This window comes from Falco peregrinus, chromosome 5 (genome assembly GCF_023634155.1).
Source record: "Falco peregrinus isolate bFalPer1 chromosome 5, bFalPer1.pri, whole genome shotgun sequence".
Lineage (NCBI taxonomy): Eukaryota > Metazoa > Chordata > Aves > Falconiformes > Falconidae > Falco > Falco peregrinus.
The window spans coordinates 81,801,647-81,819,977 of NC_073725.1; the positions used below are offsets into that span (position 1 = coordinate 81,801,647).

Here is an 18,331-nt window from a genome sequence, read left to right on the forward strand (position 1 = left end):
GTAGGTGTTAACACATTTCATTGTGAATGTTTATTTGAATCCTTTCATCTCTGTCTTTGAAGGTGCACCATTTACTCTCTAAAGAAGTTTAAGATGTAAAGTACCACAGAGGCCATGATTGGCAAGCTTTAAAAGCCATGCAGTATGGCTAAGGAGAAAGTTGCCAGCTAATGTAATACTTTATAATCGGTGCTGGGCCTTTGGTCACTGTCACAATAAGACAAGTGCTTAAGTACTTTATTACATTGGGATCTGCAAATGGAATTTGCACATTGGAAAAATTACAGATCTCTTGCTGTGATAATAAGCAAACTGGTCTTGCTTGAAAGAACGTAGTTGTCTTCGCGTTAAAATAAGCTCAGACATTTCTGCCTGCTAGACAGTGTTTCATGTGGCTTGCCTGTGCTTGGGAGATTTGTCAGGTGACTAGATGAGCTCAGATATCAGCTCTCCTGGACTGCCTAGACAATGTACTGGCATTAGTTTTTCATGATGCTGTTGCTATTTAACAGATAACCTGTTTCTAGAAAAAAAACCTTCCCCTCCAAACCTGGGTACTGTTTGTATGTAAGTCACGAAGCCATTGTGTTGCATCAGGCTTCTTTGCCTTGAATGCATTTGTTGCAGAAGTAGGTGAACTTGTTTCTGAAATAAAATTTAGAAGTATGATTTAATGAAATAGGAACATTCTCTGGCTTCTTTAGCCACAAGAGATTGGGTTTCTCTTTGAATGAAATGGGATTTCTTGGCTCCTGTTTCCCCATCTGTGTGTGCTCCCTTTTTATACGCAATGGAACAGACTGACAGGGTTTGTATTTTTGCATCTGCAAATCAAGTCTGCAAACCCTCTTTCTAGCCCCCACAATTTATTTGTTTTTGCAATGTGCAAGTCCCAGGACTTTGGGGGAAAAGAAAGATATTATTCTCCCTTTAAGCTCCACAGCGTCAGTTCTGTAGCAGTACTTAAGCCTGTGTCAAATGCCCTGAGTGGGAGGGTGGGAGCAGAAGAGAAGCCGTTAGAACCCGAGAGACTTGGTGCTCATCTAACAGAAATAACACAAGGAGCCACAAGGAAGCCCACTTAGGAACTCCTTCGCTGTGGTGCTGACTGGCTGTGAGCTGGGCAGACGTGTGGTCAGAATACCAAAGCCCCGTTCTGAGCTCTGACATTTCATTATTGTAGAATGTTGTTTCTTAAAAGGCTTCGTTCGGATCCGGCGGCTGCTTTTGCGCTCCAGCACGTTCCTGCTGCTCCCTTCAGCCTGTGTTTGCCCCTTGGTTCCTTGTTCTCAGCCTCCCCGCAACCTTTCCTAAGCTGGCTTCTGCTCAATCCCCATCTTCTCCCCGCCCCTGGCCCGGTTTCTTGCTGCCATTGCCCTGTTTGTCCTCCTGTGGCCTCTCAACCTCTTGTGTTTGCCGTCTTCATTTAAGCTGGATGGTCTTCAGGGCGGGGATAACCCGCTGCTCTGGGTTCGTGCTCTCTCCCGTGCGCTGGAGAGGAGACTTCCCTTACTGATCCCATTGATGGTCCCAGAGCCAGAGGGTGGTTCCCAAGACCTTACAGACTTTCCCTTTCTCCCCAGGACTGCTGCGTGAGCTACGGGGGCATGTGGTATCTTAAGGGGACGGTGCAGTCTTGACAGTGGTGGTAGTCGCTCCCAGTGATCTCTAGGACAAAAGAGAAAACCTGCAGCGGGCGGCAGCGGCAGAGCCACGCCGCAGCCGTGGGAGCGTGGGGCAGGCTCTGACCTACTTTGGGGCACGTGGGCGTTGCGGACAGTCCTTGCCATCCCACCACACTCACACACGTTTGCATGGCCGCCTGGGCACAAGAGCAACTAGGAGGACAACGTGGGACCCTGTCTGCAGCTTGATTAATCGGGGATTTCTAATGTATTTCCATTCTCGTTCTGTTTCGTTATAAAAAATAAAACCATATACTGACACAGACGTGATGGAAAATCATGGTCTAATACTTTATTTTGTAAGTAATGCCAATAAATTAAATTTGTTTACAAACATCCCGGGTTTTGTTAAATACCTAGATGCTCGCACTTTAGTCTGAGCATTGCCACAGCCCTGTTTATGAAGGGAAGGTAAGCCGTGGTCACGGACGCGTTGGGCCAGGGAGGGGGGACAATCCAGTCTCTGCCCTTCGTACTGCATAGCCATGGGGCTCACCCTCGTCTGTGAGATATTTGGAAGAAGACCCGCGCTTGAAACTGATGTGGAATCACTGCTGGATTTCTTTGGGCGGCGCAGGGTGTGTTGAGGCATTTCTTGCATTGCTGTATGCAAACACAGCGAGGTAAGTAACTGAATGCGCAGTCCAGAAGGCATCCAGCTGTAGTTATCACACAGCAACAATGTGAAGCTTCTATTTTGTGTAAATTTTTTAATAAAATTTTATCTTGAAGGTCCGTTTTACTGCACTTTGTATTTGTCCAAGAAGAAACGGAGGCTGCACCCGCTGCTTTTATAGCCTCAAGGCTTACGGAGGAAGGAAAGGCCAGAACATTACAGCAGAGGTTAGAGGCAGCTGGTAAATGCTTTACATCGTGCAGCTTGTGTGATGGGGCGGCCGGGGGAGCTGCCAGGCTGCATGAGGTGCAGCAACAGGCCTTTTCCCTGCAGCCCAGCTGCGTGTGCGGCAAGGGCCAGGGGATGTGGTTACCTTACTGGTCCCGGTCCTTGCTGTGATTTCCGTCACATGAGAAGCTCAAGGGGATTCTGTTCATTTCATCTACTTATGCTCAGAAAAGGCCAAGGGGTTGTGGACTAAAATAAGCAGATTAAGGTAGTTAATCCAGGTAAGATCGACTAAGAATATTGTTACCATACTTACAGCATTTCACATTTCCGTGGAAAAGGCCTATTTTTAAACTGCTAAAACTACCTTAATTAATACACTAGTGTAGTTTATTGACTACATCGACATAATTGGGAGGTACTTTCGGTTCAGGCAGCTTTTGCTGCCTTTGTCTTGGCCTGCTGCATGCAGGGAGGGTGGATGCTTACCTGGTACAGCCCTGTTGTAGCGCTACCTACAGCTGCACCTAGAAAGCTGCTCTGGGAAGGCCACAGCACGAGAAGTTAGGGAAGAGCCCAGCCTTGGAGTTCTTTATTGCACAGTACGTACAGTTGAGCGTTATAGCACAGCCAGAGCTCAGCAATGGCACAGGTAGTAGCCAAGGGGAAGTTACATTACAGAAGAATCAAGTAGTTCTGTGGAAATCTGAGAATATTTTTGATATTTTTAAAGCACAAAAATTATATATATGAAAGTGCTCTAAGTTAGCCAACAGTAACAAACCACTGAAGATCACAGATTTAACCAAAAATTCTGAATTGCTTTTCCATGTCTCCTGGTCCAGCAGGTGTGGATTCTCTTAAAGTGGTGAGAAACAGTAGTAGTAAACCATTTGTGACTAACCGTGTCATGCTTTTCTCATTTAAGGTTACTGCTTCCCAGTACCTGACCTCCAGGTGCCGAGGCTCCAAGTGCTGGGGAAGCAGCGACGCTACAGTTACCCTGACGGCAGAACAGCAGCTTTTCTGCCTTTCCCCTCCTCCCCGCTCCATTTTGAAGAGCACAGGCAACCACCGCAAGTGAGGAGAAACGACTTAGTTCCCTCTGGATTTCTATCTTAGACAGGCATTTTCCATGTAGCATTAACTTTCAAATACAAACGTAATGGGAAAAAGGGCAAGACTAGATAACACAGGCGCCATCTGCACCACGTTTCCTGATCAGCAGAGGGGCGTGATTGCTAGTTACACACATAGCTTGACTGGATTATTTATTTACTTAGAAAAATACAAGATTCAGATTCCCATTTTTAAATAATTTTCATAATGCAATACGTGTTTTAGAGAAACTCCCACGATACGAAGTCTTAATGCCGCAACAGGAGGACAGCTACGCACAAGCTTCCCCGGGCACAACATAAGGCAGACGGAACTGCAACAGGAGCAGGTGAACTAAAGCTGAGAAACTGCCAACACTCTGTGTCAACTGTTTGGTATATCGCAGCAGCGCGGGCAGGGAGGTGATTCCCCCAGAGCTGCTGGCCAAATTAAGCTGAGACCCTTTATAAAGATAAGGATGTCACCTTTCATTGTGCCTCCGCCGCCTAATCTCTCAGCCTTTGTTTTATTCACACTTTGAAGCAGTTTTAAAGAACATACTTCATGTTCTTTGTTTTTCAGAGTTTGAATACAATTTATTATTATTAAGGAGTGGAGAAGGAGAGGAAGAGCAGGAACACAGTCCCGTTTTCAGTCAGGTGTGTCCTGGCAGTGTTGTGTCCATCCTCCCACCCCCAGGCAGCACGGAACAGGGCCACAGAGGCTGACACTGGAAGCAACAGACAGAACAACACAAGGTTTTACCTTCCTGTCTCCTTCAAGGACCTGGAGTTTGTGGTACATAAGATTAAAAGCTATTCCACTACATCAGTGCTACTACTAAAGTTAAATACCTAAACTGCAACTTTCTATCTTACCAAATACACATAAAAACGGACTTTGCAGACATTCCACCAAAGAACAGTAGATCCCAAATAACATACATCATCAATTCACAGTATCTTGCCTTAAGACAAAGTGCCCTACATAAGAAACCATACCTAAAAAGCCACGCAAACTTTACATCAAATCCTTTCTTAGTAGGAAGACAGTTCTACTAATCTGGGGGAGAGCTTAGTGCATGTGAGAACATGGTATTAGCTTAAACCAAGCACAGTGCAGGCTGCTAGGCCAGCTCTCCGCCTCCCTGCCACCGCGAGTGCAGCTAGACCGCTAATGTAATACTCAAGAAGCAAGGAACGGCTGCCTGTGATGCTTGTCAGGGGCTTTGTTCTTGTTCATCTTCTACATAGATGTAGTTACAGGGCTAGGTCATCGCTGCGAACCAAAGGAAAGCTTTATTCTCGTCCCTTGTGAGAAATACAGTACAGATTGCTTACGTCTGGTATTTTTGAAGTGGGCTAAGGAAACTAGTGTCAGTTACTGCTCTGGCCAGAGATTAAGTGTAGGACAAAGTAGTAGTGTAGTATTAAACTATGATGTTTGTTTGCCTTACAACCACTAGTTTGTGTGACGGTGCTAAAACATTAAATCTATTGCTACATAGGTACAGGGAGACTAACTGCTAACTAACGAGCTTGTTAACTACAGGTCTACAAGCCAATTTCAAAACATTCATTTTGAGTGCTCAAGAAATACATTGGTGCAAAGGGGCCCTCTGACATTTGTATCAAGTTTTTCCCCTTCTAGACTAACAGATTACCCATTCAAAGAAAATGCGTCATCATTGTGTCCAGCATTAGGGTTGAGAGGAGAGGGACTTGTACTTAGCTCTGTGTTCATCTATTTCTTCCTTTGTTTTTCTGATACAGCTAAAAATTTCCTGGAAGAGTGCTTTATATTCAGGAAGAGCATTTGTGGGAGAGTCACTTAGCTCCAGATTTGTGAATTCTTGATTGCTAGCTGAAAGATCATACTGGGTATTCCCCACATTTAGGTCTTTGGAATACTGCGTCAGTGTTTGTACGGCCTTGTGTTTAAAAGAATCTTCATCCATTTGACACTTCTTCAAAAGTTCCTCATACTTCACTTTCAGAGCATTATACTGAGCATCGACTTCATTAAGCACAGAGATTCCTCGCTGCTTCACAGCTTCAGCTCTCCTAATACATGTTTCTTCATGGCCCCTTAGGATGTCTCCCCCTGCAGCACTGCTTAAGAAAGTTTCGCTGTTGCTCCGTTTCAGTGCCTTCTTCTCAAGCTCAGATACAGTCAGAAATCCATCATCTGCCGGGCTCTGACCAAGTTCCCTTTCCAAAGACTCCTTGAATGAAATGAAGAAGGATTCTGGCACCAATTTCTCTGCGTTATGGAATGTGTTTTCAGACTGAAGAATCTGTCGCATTTCAGCTACCTCCACTTCTAACTCCTCTGCACGAGCCCGATACGAGTCACTATCAACAAGCCTCTGTTCAAGGTCACAGTTTTCCTTTACCATAAGACTATATTCCTCCTCCATTGTTACCCTCTTCTCTTTTTCTAGATTAAGCTGGGCTTGCAGAACTGTAACTGCCTTTTTTAAGTTCTCATTTTCTTCTTCTAGAGGACTTAGCTGACTATCCATCGAAGTAATCTTTTCTGCAAACACATGATCATAAACAAAATACCTGCAGAAACAAAATAAGTATTATCAGATGTAGGAAGCACAGCTGATAACACCTCCTCATTTTCCTGACCTGGGCAACTAATGACAGAATTAATCTGTGTGCTACCATACCTCCAAGTATACATAGCAGTCATTCGCCTAACCTATCAGTCCATTTAATAATCAGAACAGAGTTTGTAAATACTTATATGCCATCAAAGCAAGCCTCCAGGCTTAAGCAGAATGGCAGCTCATTAAAAGTTTCAAGTTACAGACGAGGTTATTGAATAACTAGACCTACAATTTAAGTTTAAATAAACATTCCCTCCATGTATCATCCAATACTTTCCTACACTCAAGATTTTTTCTGCAGCACTCCACTCTTGTAACTTTTGTCACTATTGATTGTGGAAACAAGCTGCAGTACTGACTAGGCAGTTCTGTAGGCTGGTATTGCCACAAGCCTTTGGCAGTCTGAAGGAACCCACTTATCTTTTGATTTGTCAAAAAAAATAACTTCTCTTTGGATGCATGAATTTATTCTACAGTTCTACTTCCATGTAGTGCTGAAACCCAGACACAAAAGCATGTTCTGCCTATCTGAGGAGGTGCTTCACTTACAAAATTATCTTCTAGGATTGAAGCTAGTCTGAGCTTTTACCCCAGGCAATTGCCCCGATGGCCATACTAATGCAGTTCAGCTGGGTAAAACTGCTCTAAATTACAAAAGCAGCCCACGGCTCCAGGCACCATTTCACCAGCTTAAGCGTCTTTTTAACCAACTTAAGTTCAGGAAAGCTATTGCAGAAATCCTGCCTTCCTTGAAAAGAAGCTACCCACAGACATCCAAGGAAAAGGTAAGTTACAGAAAATAGGCTGCATTTAGGATGTTTGTCTTTCAGGTTATCTGTGTGTGGGCTTTTATCTGACTGAGAACAGCGGGGTGCAAATTCCTGTAAGCTTTCTAGGCTACAATTTAATATGGTTGGAAACGCTGGGAGAGAAGCTTTCAAGATAGAAAGTGAAACCTGCTGCTCCTCTAGCACGAAGACTGCTGCGGTCTAGAAGCATGCCAGAAGCTGTGGCAACACCACACAGTGCAGAACTGCAGATGCTTTGCTAGTTGTGAACATTAGATATCTTTCTGCTAGTTTGTTTGACATCTATGCCTTAGTTTTTAAAGCTTTGCTTAAAATAATTTCAGGGTGCTCTTTGCTATGCAAGGAAAGTGTCTTACTGGCGAAGGTCATACAGCTCCTTCAAACATGAGAAACTGTGCATTGATCTCGGCTGGTCAGAACTCTCATGGCTTATCCGGCCTCGTCCAGACTTTTTCAATTCTTCTACTTGTCGTTGCAGGTCATCTATGTGTGTTTGCAGATTTTCAATAGTCTCTGTCAAGCTGAAAGGTGAAGGACTTCTGTTAAAAGCGTCTGAGTGTTTAGTCAAGGACAGGAGAATTTCCCGTCCCCTTATATTGTAGTTTCTCCTCCGAAGGCTGTGCTTTGGCCCCCAAAGACCTTTAAATAGAACTATCCTTTCAATTTAGCGGTATTGTAGGACACCACTAGACAAGAGGCAGCCACCCAATAGTGACACAAGCACACTTGGGCTGCTCTTTTTCATATTATCAACAGGGAGGGTGGTGGGGATCTACTGTAAGTTTGTTACCTTAGTATCTTCTGTTGTGAAGCTCTACTCTCTGCAACTAGTTTTTGATTAGTGTCTTCTAGTTCTCTTGCTGTCACATCCAGCTGTTCATAGACTTTGGCGTGCTGATCATTCATCTGACGCAAGAGCTCCACTTGCTTGGTGAGGTACTGCAAGACAGTATCGCAGTTACTCATTTACACTTGAGACACAGAGGCAGAACTACTAGCCCGCATTTTTATTCACATTCACAGAGAAACCGTAAGTTTCAGAAAAGGAGGTTCCAGTGGCTGCTTTGCTAAGTGTTCAGCTGAAAAGGTGCTGTCAGTAACTCGGTGAGCCAGCTCGTCTCTGTCGTGGAGGTCAACCCAGGCTTTTACCCAGAGGAGCCGGGCTTGCTGGTGCAGGCTGTGTGTCTGCCCTTGCTGCAGCTAGGCTTTGCCAGCAGCCGACCCTTCTGTTTGTCTGTACTGCAGTCACTGATGCAGCCTCACATCCAGACTTCAACAGTGCCCTTAACTATCCACCGAGTCCTTCTACAAGTCACCAACAGAAATTTTCTAAGTGTTGACCCAACAGGATTTTTTTAGCCTTAAAACTGAAATATTGGGTAGCACCATCCATAATTAAATTTATTTTCAGCTGACCTGAGTTTTTCCAGTCTGAAACAGCATTAGGTTCAGCAGAACAGAATTTAGGTTGTGATCACACTTAAGACAGCAGGGGGGCTACTATGTTTCAGGAAGGATCATCAAGTTATTGAGTTCAATCTTTAATTACTCACAGGGAGCTATTCCAGTTACGGTATTCCTAAACAAAGGTCTCCTGCCTCTTTTAAAAATTAAAACTCCACATGAAGTATTCTCATTTTAATCCTCTTTAGTTTTACAATTAACAACATAAATTGTTAAATTTCTTGAATAATGTCAGAAAGGTTGGAATTCTTGGTCTAAGAGCAAGGAACTCTTATATTGTCCCACCCAGGATAGGACTGATCCAGTTCTAAAAATCTACACAAGAATTTGCATCAGACTTGAACCAAAACCCTAAACTTTTAAATCTGAAATAATTTCTATATAAGAACAAAGTATTTCTTGATATATATTCTGTGTTTCTACATGCTACTCACTGAGAAGTAAACTTCAAGTAGGAATATCCAACAGACTTTTAGGCAGAATTACTTCTCTTTATATAGGCCTGTTACATATTCCAAACTTCTAATATTCTACTTAACCTTTTACCTCATTAAAAGATTGGTGGGTTTACATTTTAGGCAATGTAAGAACAGATAATAAGTTAATCTAGGACTAGTAACTGCTACATACAGACTTCTAGAAGATCAACACTATCGCAGTTGGCTAGATCCTTTTGTAGCCTGTGCACACATGACAGAGGATTTACACAAAAATAGTATATGGATTAGCAGCAGAATCTCAATGTGACCCATCTCTGATTAACTTTCCCTATTGGTTATTCTCAAAAGGAGCCAGAGATCTTCAGACTTTCTTCAGCAATACGAGTGTGGCTAAGCACAGAAGCCAAGGCTTTGGCGCCAGAATTGGATGTTACCACTTATTACAATGGGCTTTTGCAGAAGTTTTAGATTAATGGAAGAGGTGAAGCACTATTTTCTCCACCTTGTGTCTCCAATAGCCTCAGTGCTGGCATCAAATTGGCCTGGTTATAACCAGGCCACCAAAACAAAGTATAGATGCGGTAATCAGTGGTTCAGAAGTTCACATTTATTCCACTTCCCCTGCAACTAAGCACCTAACATGAAGAACAGTTGAGCCTTCTTATGTTCTACCACATGATAAAAGGAAAGTGTCAGTATTTCTGAAGTCTGACTGCTGAGATCAGATTCAGACAGGAATCAAGTTGCCCTTTCCATCCAGCATTTATTACATCTACAGTGACTAGTTAGTGGCACACGTGTCAGCACAGAGGTCAGATATAATGATCCAAGGCTGTAAAACACTTAATATGTTAGCGTTTAATATATTAGATGCAATCTTAAGCATCCAAAAGCCTTTGACCCTTCCTTTCCAGTGCAGGCAAGATAGTTTGAAATACGGTACTGATTTCTTGGCCAGTTCTAGACTTTGCCACCCATAAGATGTGAATTAATAGGGAAAAAAGCCACAAAAGATTTACAGTGATACACTGCACTGAAGAAAAGCTAGTAAAAAATGCAGAGCAGCTACAGCTCAAAGATCACCTTTAAGTTACAGAGGCAAGCACTTGAAAATTAGGGGGAAGGAAAAAAAAACAAACATCAGGCACACAGACTGGATATGCCACTTGCACATATATCCTGTGCAGTGGGGTAGCCTGTGTTCCCACAAAAGACAGAAATACAGGTATGAAAATAACTGACTGAACTGCTTTTACTAGCTAAAAAGCACTGCACCTTGCATATACTAACTTTATTCCCATTTGTTTCAATGAATTCCTATAACAATCCCTTGTGCCAGCAAGCTTATACATTCAGTTCCTTCTTGAGGTTCTCTCTGGGTATTTGAAGAAGGGGTTCATTTGATTTTTCCCCTTTTCTACTAGAAACTCAGATGCAAGAAAGACTACTATGAAGAAATAAATGTTTTGCGCTGCTAGTACACTTTTAAACTACACTGGGAAAATACAGATTAAGACAGGTGGTGGAACCAAGACTACAGCACGTTATTACAGCAGATACAAATATAGTCTACAGGTTCTTTGACTCAACACAGTTAAGCTGGGCAAATAAAGGTGCAGGCACTATATGACTTATATGTCAGAAGCATCACAAAAACTGTTCTCCCACCTCTCTGCCTCCTCTTGAAGGGAACTAATAGGACAACCCAAAATAAATTCCCACCCTGGTTGGCGGAGAGGAGGAAAGAGAAGAGAGGTATTAGATAAAGCCTTCAAAAAGTAGCATTGCACAAGTCTGGATTTGTTTTTTTGATTGGCTACGGAAAGCAAGATATTGAGAGAACAAATTAGTCTGTCACTGTCTGAGGTTGTCTGAACATACGAGTACTTGACCCTGCAACACACCAACTGTAGATCACTGCTGGAAGGACACTTCTGACCACTTCCTGGTGCTGAAGCTCTCTTCTGCAGTCAATAAATACAAACCCACCAAGACAGCTTAAGCAAATAAAGTGGCTTAAACCAAAAGGATATTACATCCTTAATGGCACTTTTCTATATGGCCTTAATGGCACTATTTCTATAAATTAAACGCAATTAGCAATAATATATTTTCCATTATTTCAAGACAGCGTTAAAATGCAGCTGCTTATTAAGTAGCTACACTCAATGATCCAGGCTAGTTATCCATAGCAAAGTTATTCTGTGTTATTTCAAAAAGCATGTAGTTACTGTGTTAAACACTTCTTAAACATGGTTGTTCATACAGGTGTTGAACCTTAAGTAGAACAGTATTTGTATAGCACCTTGAAGTGTTTGTCTTCTCTAGATCTTCAGAATTTATCTTTCTATAAAAACCATTCTCAGCAATGAGTTAAGTCTGCATAAGTAAATACATTTTTTTGTAATACTGTGGCACTAACATAAATATCAGCCATTCCAACCATTTTATCACAGAATGAATAGGATAACAAAGATGACATTTAGCACTTAATAGAGGAAAGAGCCAAGCATGAGGTACAAACCAGAAGTATCTTATTAAAAAACCCTGCACCCAGAAATCATGCACCACCTAACAAAAATGCTGGATTTATGTTAACATGAATAACTTTCAAGACACCTATAGATCTATAAGTATTAAGCTTAAGATTCTTTAAGTTACCTGTTACCACTACAATGATAAATGTTTATAAGGCTTAAGCTGCAACTGTACAAAATCCACGCACCATCTGTAACTGCATAAGTACTGCTTGCACAAAGGAACTCTGATTTTGTGAAAATCTAGCATATACTAGTCACAGTCCTGTGATTTGTACCAGAACCAAACTGAAATGCTGACTACATTTCCAATATGTTATCAAAGTACTGAATATTTAATAATTTAATTATTGGAGACCACACATTGTCCTCTAATAGCTGAAAAAAATTCATTATGCTGACAAATGGTAGGTCTGCAAGAACGTAGGCAGTATTAAAAAAAAAAATATCAAAAAAGAAATTGCCAAAAATGACCAGGTTTTTACACCAAGTAACACAAAGATGAGTGGCTTTGAAAGGATGGTTATGTTGGGGGGGGTGTGGGTGTGTGTGTGCTCCTTCCTGGAAAATACAGAATAATATATCTGCTACATCTTTATTTAGATGTTTGGTTTTGCTGGATTTTTTTGAGGTTTTTAAGCTGAACTAGACTGTAGCCCCCTTTACCATAGCAGTGTAGTGGAAGTGCATATCCTCAGATATTACTTAAATCTCTCCTGCACTTATCAGCACTTCAATTTCAATCCTGTAACCACTAACGTTTTCATATAATTTTTAAAATGATTGATTTATTTATCATCATATAATAGCATTTTACCTGGCAAGATCAGCAAAGTTTAGCAATAAAATAACTGAAGTAACTTTTCTGTACAAGAAGAAAAATACCAGTTATTTGTGATTAAACAAGCCAAATCCAACAGGAAATTGAACAGCACAAAGGTTCCTGTAATCAGACAAACAGTAATTAACTATGATCAAGCCTATACAGGTTCTCAATGTAGCAGAAATGGTTGAAGATTGTTCAGTGGTTTTCTTTAAAGTGTCCATCAGATGACAAGGAATTCAGATCGCAACTAAGTGCTATTATGTTGCAGGCCTCGATGCTTTAACACTTGGATCACTTAAACATTTACCTCGATCTCCTGCAGTTGCTCTTGATTTGTTGCATACATTTGCTGTAAAGATTCTTCTAGTTCAGTGTTACGGTCCAGCAGTGTCTTCCCAAGCTCAGCAGCAAGGTGAAGATCTAAACAAAGAAATCATGTTTGCATGTAAGTTCAAGCCAGTAATATAACTAATTTTAAAGCATTTCGATCAAATACATGAGGGTTTTTTAATTGTTGTTATAATTGCTTTAAGTTATTTTCAGTACCCAAATGGAAGTTAGCTTATACTTAAGTAGAACATTAATGTACCATCTATAATTCAAGTTTAAGCCAGTCCTGAAACCTAGAAGATACTCTTATATCATGAAGCTTCCTTAGTTCCTCCTTCAGTCCTTCAGCCACAGGTTAGCCACATCCAGCCATCTTCTCTTTACTTCCCACAACCTGCCTAGTACTATACCAGCATCTCTACCCAAGGTGTCTGTTAGCTACACTTCAGCATGTTTACAGCACTCATATTTTGGAAGAATAAGCATAAAAAACCCTGTCCGTGTTCTTCACCAAAGTGCTTAGGTCATTCAGGATCAAAGTGCTAAATAAAAGTTTCAGATGCTTTTTATGGTGAAACAATAATATCAAAAGATATAAAACTGATACAGAAATGTAGCTATTCTGCTTTTCAAGCTCATAAACCTAAAAGACAAGAACTGTTTTATGTGCTCCAAAACCTCATTTTATATGTCATTTGTTCTCAGGCACTTAATCTCAATTTCACTTCAGTCATCTTCAATCACCTCTGGGTGCAGTGACTGTAGTTGTTTCAAATTAAGAAGTCAGTCATCTGAACACTCAGTTTCTTTCTAGAGGGAAGCTTGATAATTCGTTCAACACCATCAGTAATGCTAGATATTCTATATAATTCTGTTTAAAGACATGTATAATTTAAAAGCTAACATAATGCAACAAAGAAATAAACCTTGGTGTTATTGCTAAAATTCTAAATACTCTGCACAGGGTATTATAGGTTAAGAATCCAACAGATTTCTAAAAATCTCAAATTTTCCACCTCCTTCCCATCACCTGGACCATGACCAGGTTGTCTCCTGCATACATGCAATATAATCTTGTTGTTTTCACATAGAGCTGTTATCACTAATGGGAGAGAGACAGAAGGAAAGTCAAGAAAAACTTAGATTAACTTCAAGAAGACTTAAATTAATATGAGACATGCATTGCATCATCAGTAGTTATAGCTAGATGAGAAAAAAAAAATTCCATTTTCATTTGATTAAGATGCCCTTGTTTTAACATGTTATCTTAGCTCTTTCCTGCCCTTTCCCAATTATCTTATCAGCTAGTCATTGTAATAGAACACTGTTCCAGGATTGTTTTGTGCTAACCTTCAGTTTGGCAGCCTGTCCAAAGTGATTACTCCATCTACATACATCAGCCAACGACCAGATTCAGACTTACAAGGACAAGTGAGTAGGAGCATTTGTCTAATAAGTTGTAGATGTCCAATTCTGGCAAAACAACAGCTGTGGTATTCTTTACACATTCTTTACAGCTACAGCACATTGCTTCCTACCTTAAGGTCAGATTCTTTGAATAAATGCCACAAAAATTATTTAAAACAAATCACACTGCATGGGAGTTCTTCTAAGTTTCAAAAGACGTATGGCTAGGAGCCACACGGCATTCATCTATACTTAGGAGTTTACACTCACATAACTTTTTCATTGTAACACCACTTGTTAAGAAACAGCCTGTTCTAGAACTGAGATTTAAAGTATTTGGATAAGGAAAACCTTAAGGCATCCTGCTTAAGTGTCTCCCATTTTTAAACAGACATTGTACATTCTTTACCCATGGACATAATAACTCCCAGTCAAACACCAAGCCATTTGTTCTATCACATTACAGAATACTGTAGTCTTCAAATCCAGTGAATCCATCGTCCTGTATAAAATGGAGCCCTGATTCACAAGTTCTCATACTACACAATTCTTTAGTGGGAGCCACAACCATTAAAACTATCAACAATACTAGCATCATTCAAGGCAAAGACTAAACAGTCCATTCTTTTATTTTAATAGAGTAGAATAAGAGCTTTAGAGAGGATTTAGGATTATGTTAAAGACATAATACATAATAGAATTACTTGCTGCCATTTCTCTTCCCAAAGTGAAAGTTTGTTTTGAAGTTTAAGTACATTTAGGAATTGATAGTTTCATTCTTAAATGCTCCTTCATATACTAGATCAAGTAGCACATACCACACAGTACTTTGAATACAATGTGAATAATAGAATTCATGTAATTATACTTACACACTCATTTTGTTCATTAAAACGGCAGAAGCACAAATGAGTTACTATGGGGAGAAGCATGCTATTTTCTAATTAAGGCAATTTGTTTCTGAGGGGGAGGAGACAAGTAGAAGAGCTAGAATTGTGCAATAAAATCTTAACTCCTACCCACAGAGAAAGCAAGAACTGGAACAATTACACCTCTTCTAAAAATTAAGAATTTGCTTTGCATCCATTTGTTAAGTACCTGTAAGTCCTATAAAGAACTAATTTTAAGAGTGAGATGTGCAATATGTTTTCCAGATACACCAGGAAAACAGTTAATTTCCACTTCTGTTAGAGAGTTACTGTACAATGGAAGAAGCATACTGCATTTTCTGTTGTAAATTTATGTAAAGTAACAAGTTCTGCCACAGACATGTATTTTTCCTTTTCACCATGAAGATGTAAGCAGAGAGGTTTTTAATAATGCAAACTGCATACCTGCAGATCTTCAGATCTTCATTTTAGTAAATCTGATCAGCTGTACTGGTGTTACAAGCACCATCACAAATCTCTAAACCAAAACAAGACTTCAAGGATAGGTCTTCTGTGATGCCAAACAGCCCCCACTTACTAGCACTTCTCCCCAATCTCTTCTGACAGTGTTACTATTATTGAGAAAAAGATAAAGAACAGTACCAAAATCCTTCTCTTCTACTTTTTCATAACCCACCTAACAAAATGGATCAGAGAATTTCCAGTCTAAAAATAAGCCTGTTCTTTGCAACAACAAAAGGTACTAGTAGTGCAAGACACATACGTAAGCCTGGTTGAAGTTTAGGTTAACTGTAAAATTAACACACACACACACCCCTTAGCTTATTTCCTACTCCATGTTCAGATTGCCCTCTGTTCTGTTACAGTAACAACAAAATATAAAAAGAACACTCTTATAAAAGAATTGTTTTTCGAAGGTCAGCATACTCCAGCAAAACATGGATGTTGCAGAAGGAAGGATGGCTGTTCCCATTCTTAAAAGAATTTCATGAGCATTCTCTTTTCATGGACAGCATGCCAGAAAAGCCCACCTCCATTGTCAAGGCAAAAACTTTTGGCGCATACAAAGACTGTCAAAGTTTTTACAAAACCCTACCCTAATTGTAAGTTTCAAAGACTGGCTGACAAAGACCACATGCTTGTTTCAGGGTGCTTCCTGATGTTTTACAACCTAGGTTCTCATAAAATTACTCCTCAGTTTTTAAACGTGCACTGATTTGGTTTGTGAAGTTTTAAGAGATGATCTTACTCCTCTGTTTACATGTATTAGTATTGCTTAGTCTTCAGAGAAGGAAGAGTATTTTTCAGATTCTAGAAATAAACTGTAAAAAAGATCTACAACAACATTCCTGTAAGGAATTTAGTCTTTGCATTTTAACATGCCCATCACTTTATTTTCCTCTCTTCCCTTTTAGCAAGGCTATTAGTCACTTCCATTTAGACTTGTAAAGAGAGAATCCCCAGAAAAAGATTGTTCAAATGTTGAAAGAGCCCTCAGAACACACTAACCTCTGGAACGGAATACCATTTCTTAAAAGCTCACAGCAGAAAGCCAAATGTTGACTAAAATACGAAATCAAAGAAACATCTGTAAGGCAAGAAGTCAGTTCTTCTGCATAGTGAGGTCTCTTTGTAGGTCTTCTACCACATAAACACTGACATAGTAAAAACATTGCTAAATCATGTCTTCAAATTTTCAGCTCTCTTCCTTTCGACAGTAAACTACAGTTTCAGGACCTTAGTGATTGGTTTGTATCATAGAGCAACAAAAACATCAAGAAGGGTACCTAAATACAGCTTTCAGTTAGCTATTTTATCATCAAAGTGTACAATTAGAGACCTATTCCTGTCTCAAAAAAAGTTTCTGCTGTTAGATGCCTGATCTCAGCGTGCAAACTGCTTAGCTAGGAAGAGCTTTCGAAAGTGTCTTTCTTTATGGTTTATAATACGGTAGCACCTACCAATCCCAAGAATTAACGTACTTCAACGTAAAATCAAAAAGCACAAGGCTGGAGCAGATTTGCAGGAAGCCACTTCACAGCTTTGAGCTGGCCTTTTAAAACGAACTCAGGATTAATATCAGAAAGTACAACCAAGTAAATACCAGTTATAAATGCCACTAAGCTCTTAAGGAAATTGCACGTTCTTTCCATATCATGCCTGTAGAAGATTTTTAGTGCAATTATACTTGGTGTATTCCTGAGACTCCTTGTGAGACAAGAATAGCATTTACCTCTTGCACATAGCGTTTGAGGACCTACTGACAGAACGACATACAGGAGCTGGATAGAATTCTGATGCACAGTGGAGTTATTCGTATATTTTAAGAAGGAAACTTAGCAAGCTTTTAATAATGGACCCGCAATTCACGGAGCACGGCTACATTTACAACTTCATCGACTGGGAAGCCCTTACAAAAGGGCTCAACAGGGCGCAATCCAGACACCCGCCGCGGTGCTTCCAGCGCCTGCCCTGAATCCTGCGTTCCGTCCTGTCAAGGTGCAACTTCCCAGCGAGCCGCGTCCCCCCGAGGCGGAGGGGGCCCGGGCACAATCCCGCTGGGCTGCAGCAACCCCTTCCGTCAAACAAAGACGGTGCAATCTTTATCGATAAAGCGATCCCCCTGCCTACACGCCCAAGGCGGCGGGAAGCACGGCCGTGAGGGGAGCCCGGCAGCCACAGCCGCCGGGCGGCAGCAGCCCCGCTCCAGCCGCCGCCCCGCGACCCCCGCCGCCGGCTCCAGCCCCCTCACGCCCTTCCCGCCGCCGCGCCCCGCGTCCCAACGGGCTGCGCGCCGCCCGCCGCACCTTCCCTCACACGCCCGGCCCGCCGCAGCCCCCTTCCCTCACACGCCCGGCCCGCCGCACCTTCCCTCACACGCCCGGCCCGCCGCAGACCCCTTCCCTCACACGCCCGGCCCGCCGCAGACCCCTTCCCTCACACGCCCGGCCCGCCGCTGCCCCGCTCTGCCCCGTCCCGGCTCACCTTGCTGCAGGTCCTGCTGGTCGTACCAGGGCTCATCCTCACGGATCTCGAACTCCTCCACCAGGCTGTCCGCCAGCATCGCGTCCCTGCCCCTCGCGGCGCGGCGGGGGGACGAGGCGACAGCGCTCACACAGCGAGTCCGCTCACGCCGAGCGACGGCGGGGCAGGGCAAGCCGGCAGCCGCTCCTCTCCTTAAAAGCCGCCTCCGGCCATTGCCGAGCGTTTCCGGACTTTGCCGAACCTCTCCCCCTTCTGGTCGGGCTGAGCGAGGCTGCCGCCGGCAACGTGGCAAGCTACGGCCACCCGCCCACCGCCTCCCCGCGATTCAAACACAACACCCTCACCTCCCCTGAGCGGAGCCAATGGGAAGCCGCTCGCCGGATAGATCGAAAGGAATCT

The 18,331-nt window shown here is 42.0% G+C and overlaps 2 protein-coding genes across 3 annotated transcripts in view; one reads left to right on the top strand and one right to left on the bottom strand.

Moving 5' to 3' along the window:
* POLR3E (RNA polymerase III subunit E) overlaps positions 1 to 2,021 on the top strand; it is a 30,186-nt gene extending 28,165 nt beyond the window's left edge. For both annotated transcript variants that reach the window (XM_055804084.1, XM_055804085.1), the window contains exon 21: positions 1,584 to 2,021. In XM_055804084.1, coding sequence (XP_055660059.1) covers positions 1,584 to 1,640 — 57 coding nt within the window. In that variant the 3' untranslated portion in view covers positions 1,641 to 2,021. The remainder of the gene's footprint in view (positions 1 to 1,583) is intronic.
* Positions 1,953 to 18,241, bottom strand: CDR2 (cerebellar degeneration related protein 2). The gene is made up of 5 exons (XM_055804087.1): positions 17,933 to 18,241; positions 12,628 to 12,740; positions 7,844 to 7,992; positions 7,410 to 7,574; positions 1,953 to 6,194 (listed from the first exon to the last, which is right to left on the bottom strand). Exons 1-5 carry the CDS (start codon positions 18,009 to 18,011, stop codon positions 5,327 to 5,329), a joined length of 1,374 nt encoding a protein of 457 aa, XP_055660062.1. The 5' UTR covers positions 18,012 to 18,241; the 3' UTR covers positions 1,953 to 5,326.
* Positions 18,242 to 18,331: the final 90 nt, after the last annotated feature.

Bases quoted from the DNA above. Each gene is read 5' to 3' on its own strand.
- CDR2 (XM_055804087.1), bottom strand. From the start codon at position 18,011: ATGCTGGCGGACAGCCTGGTGGAGGAGTTCGAGATCCGTGAGGATGAG. The intron at 7,993-12,627 runs GTAAATGTTTAA...ACTGTCTTGCAG, and splicing joins AGCAACTGCAGGAGATCGAG to TACCTCACCAAGCAAGTGGA. The intron at 7,575-7,843 runs GTAACAAACTTA...TTCACCTTTCAG, and splicing joins TCACAACAGAAGATACTAAG to CTTGACAGAGACTATTGAAA.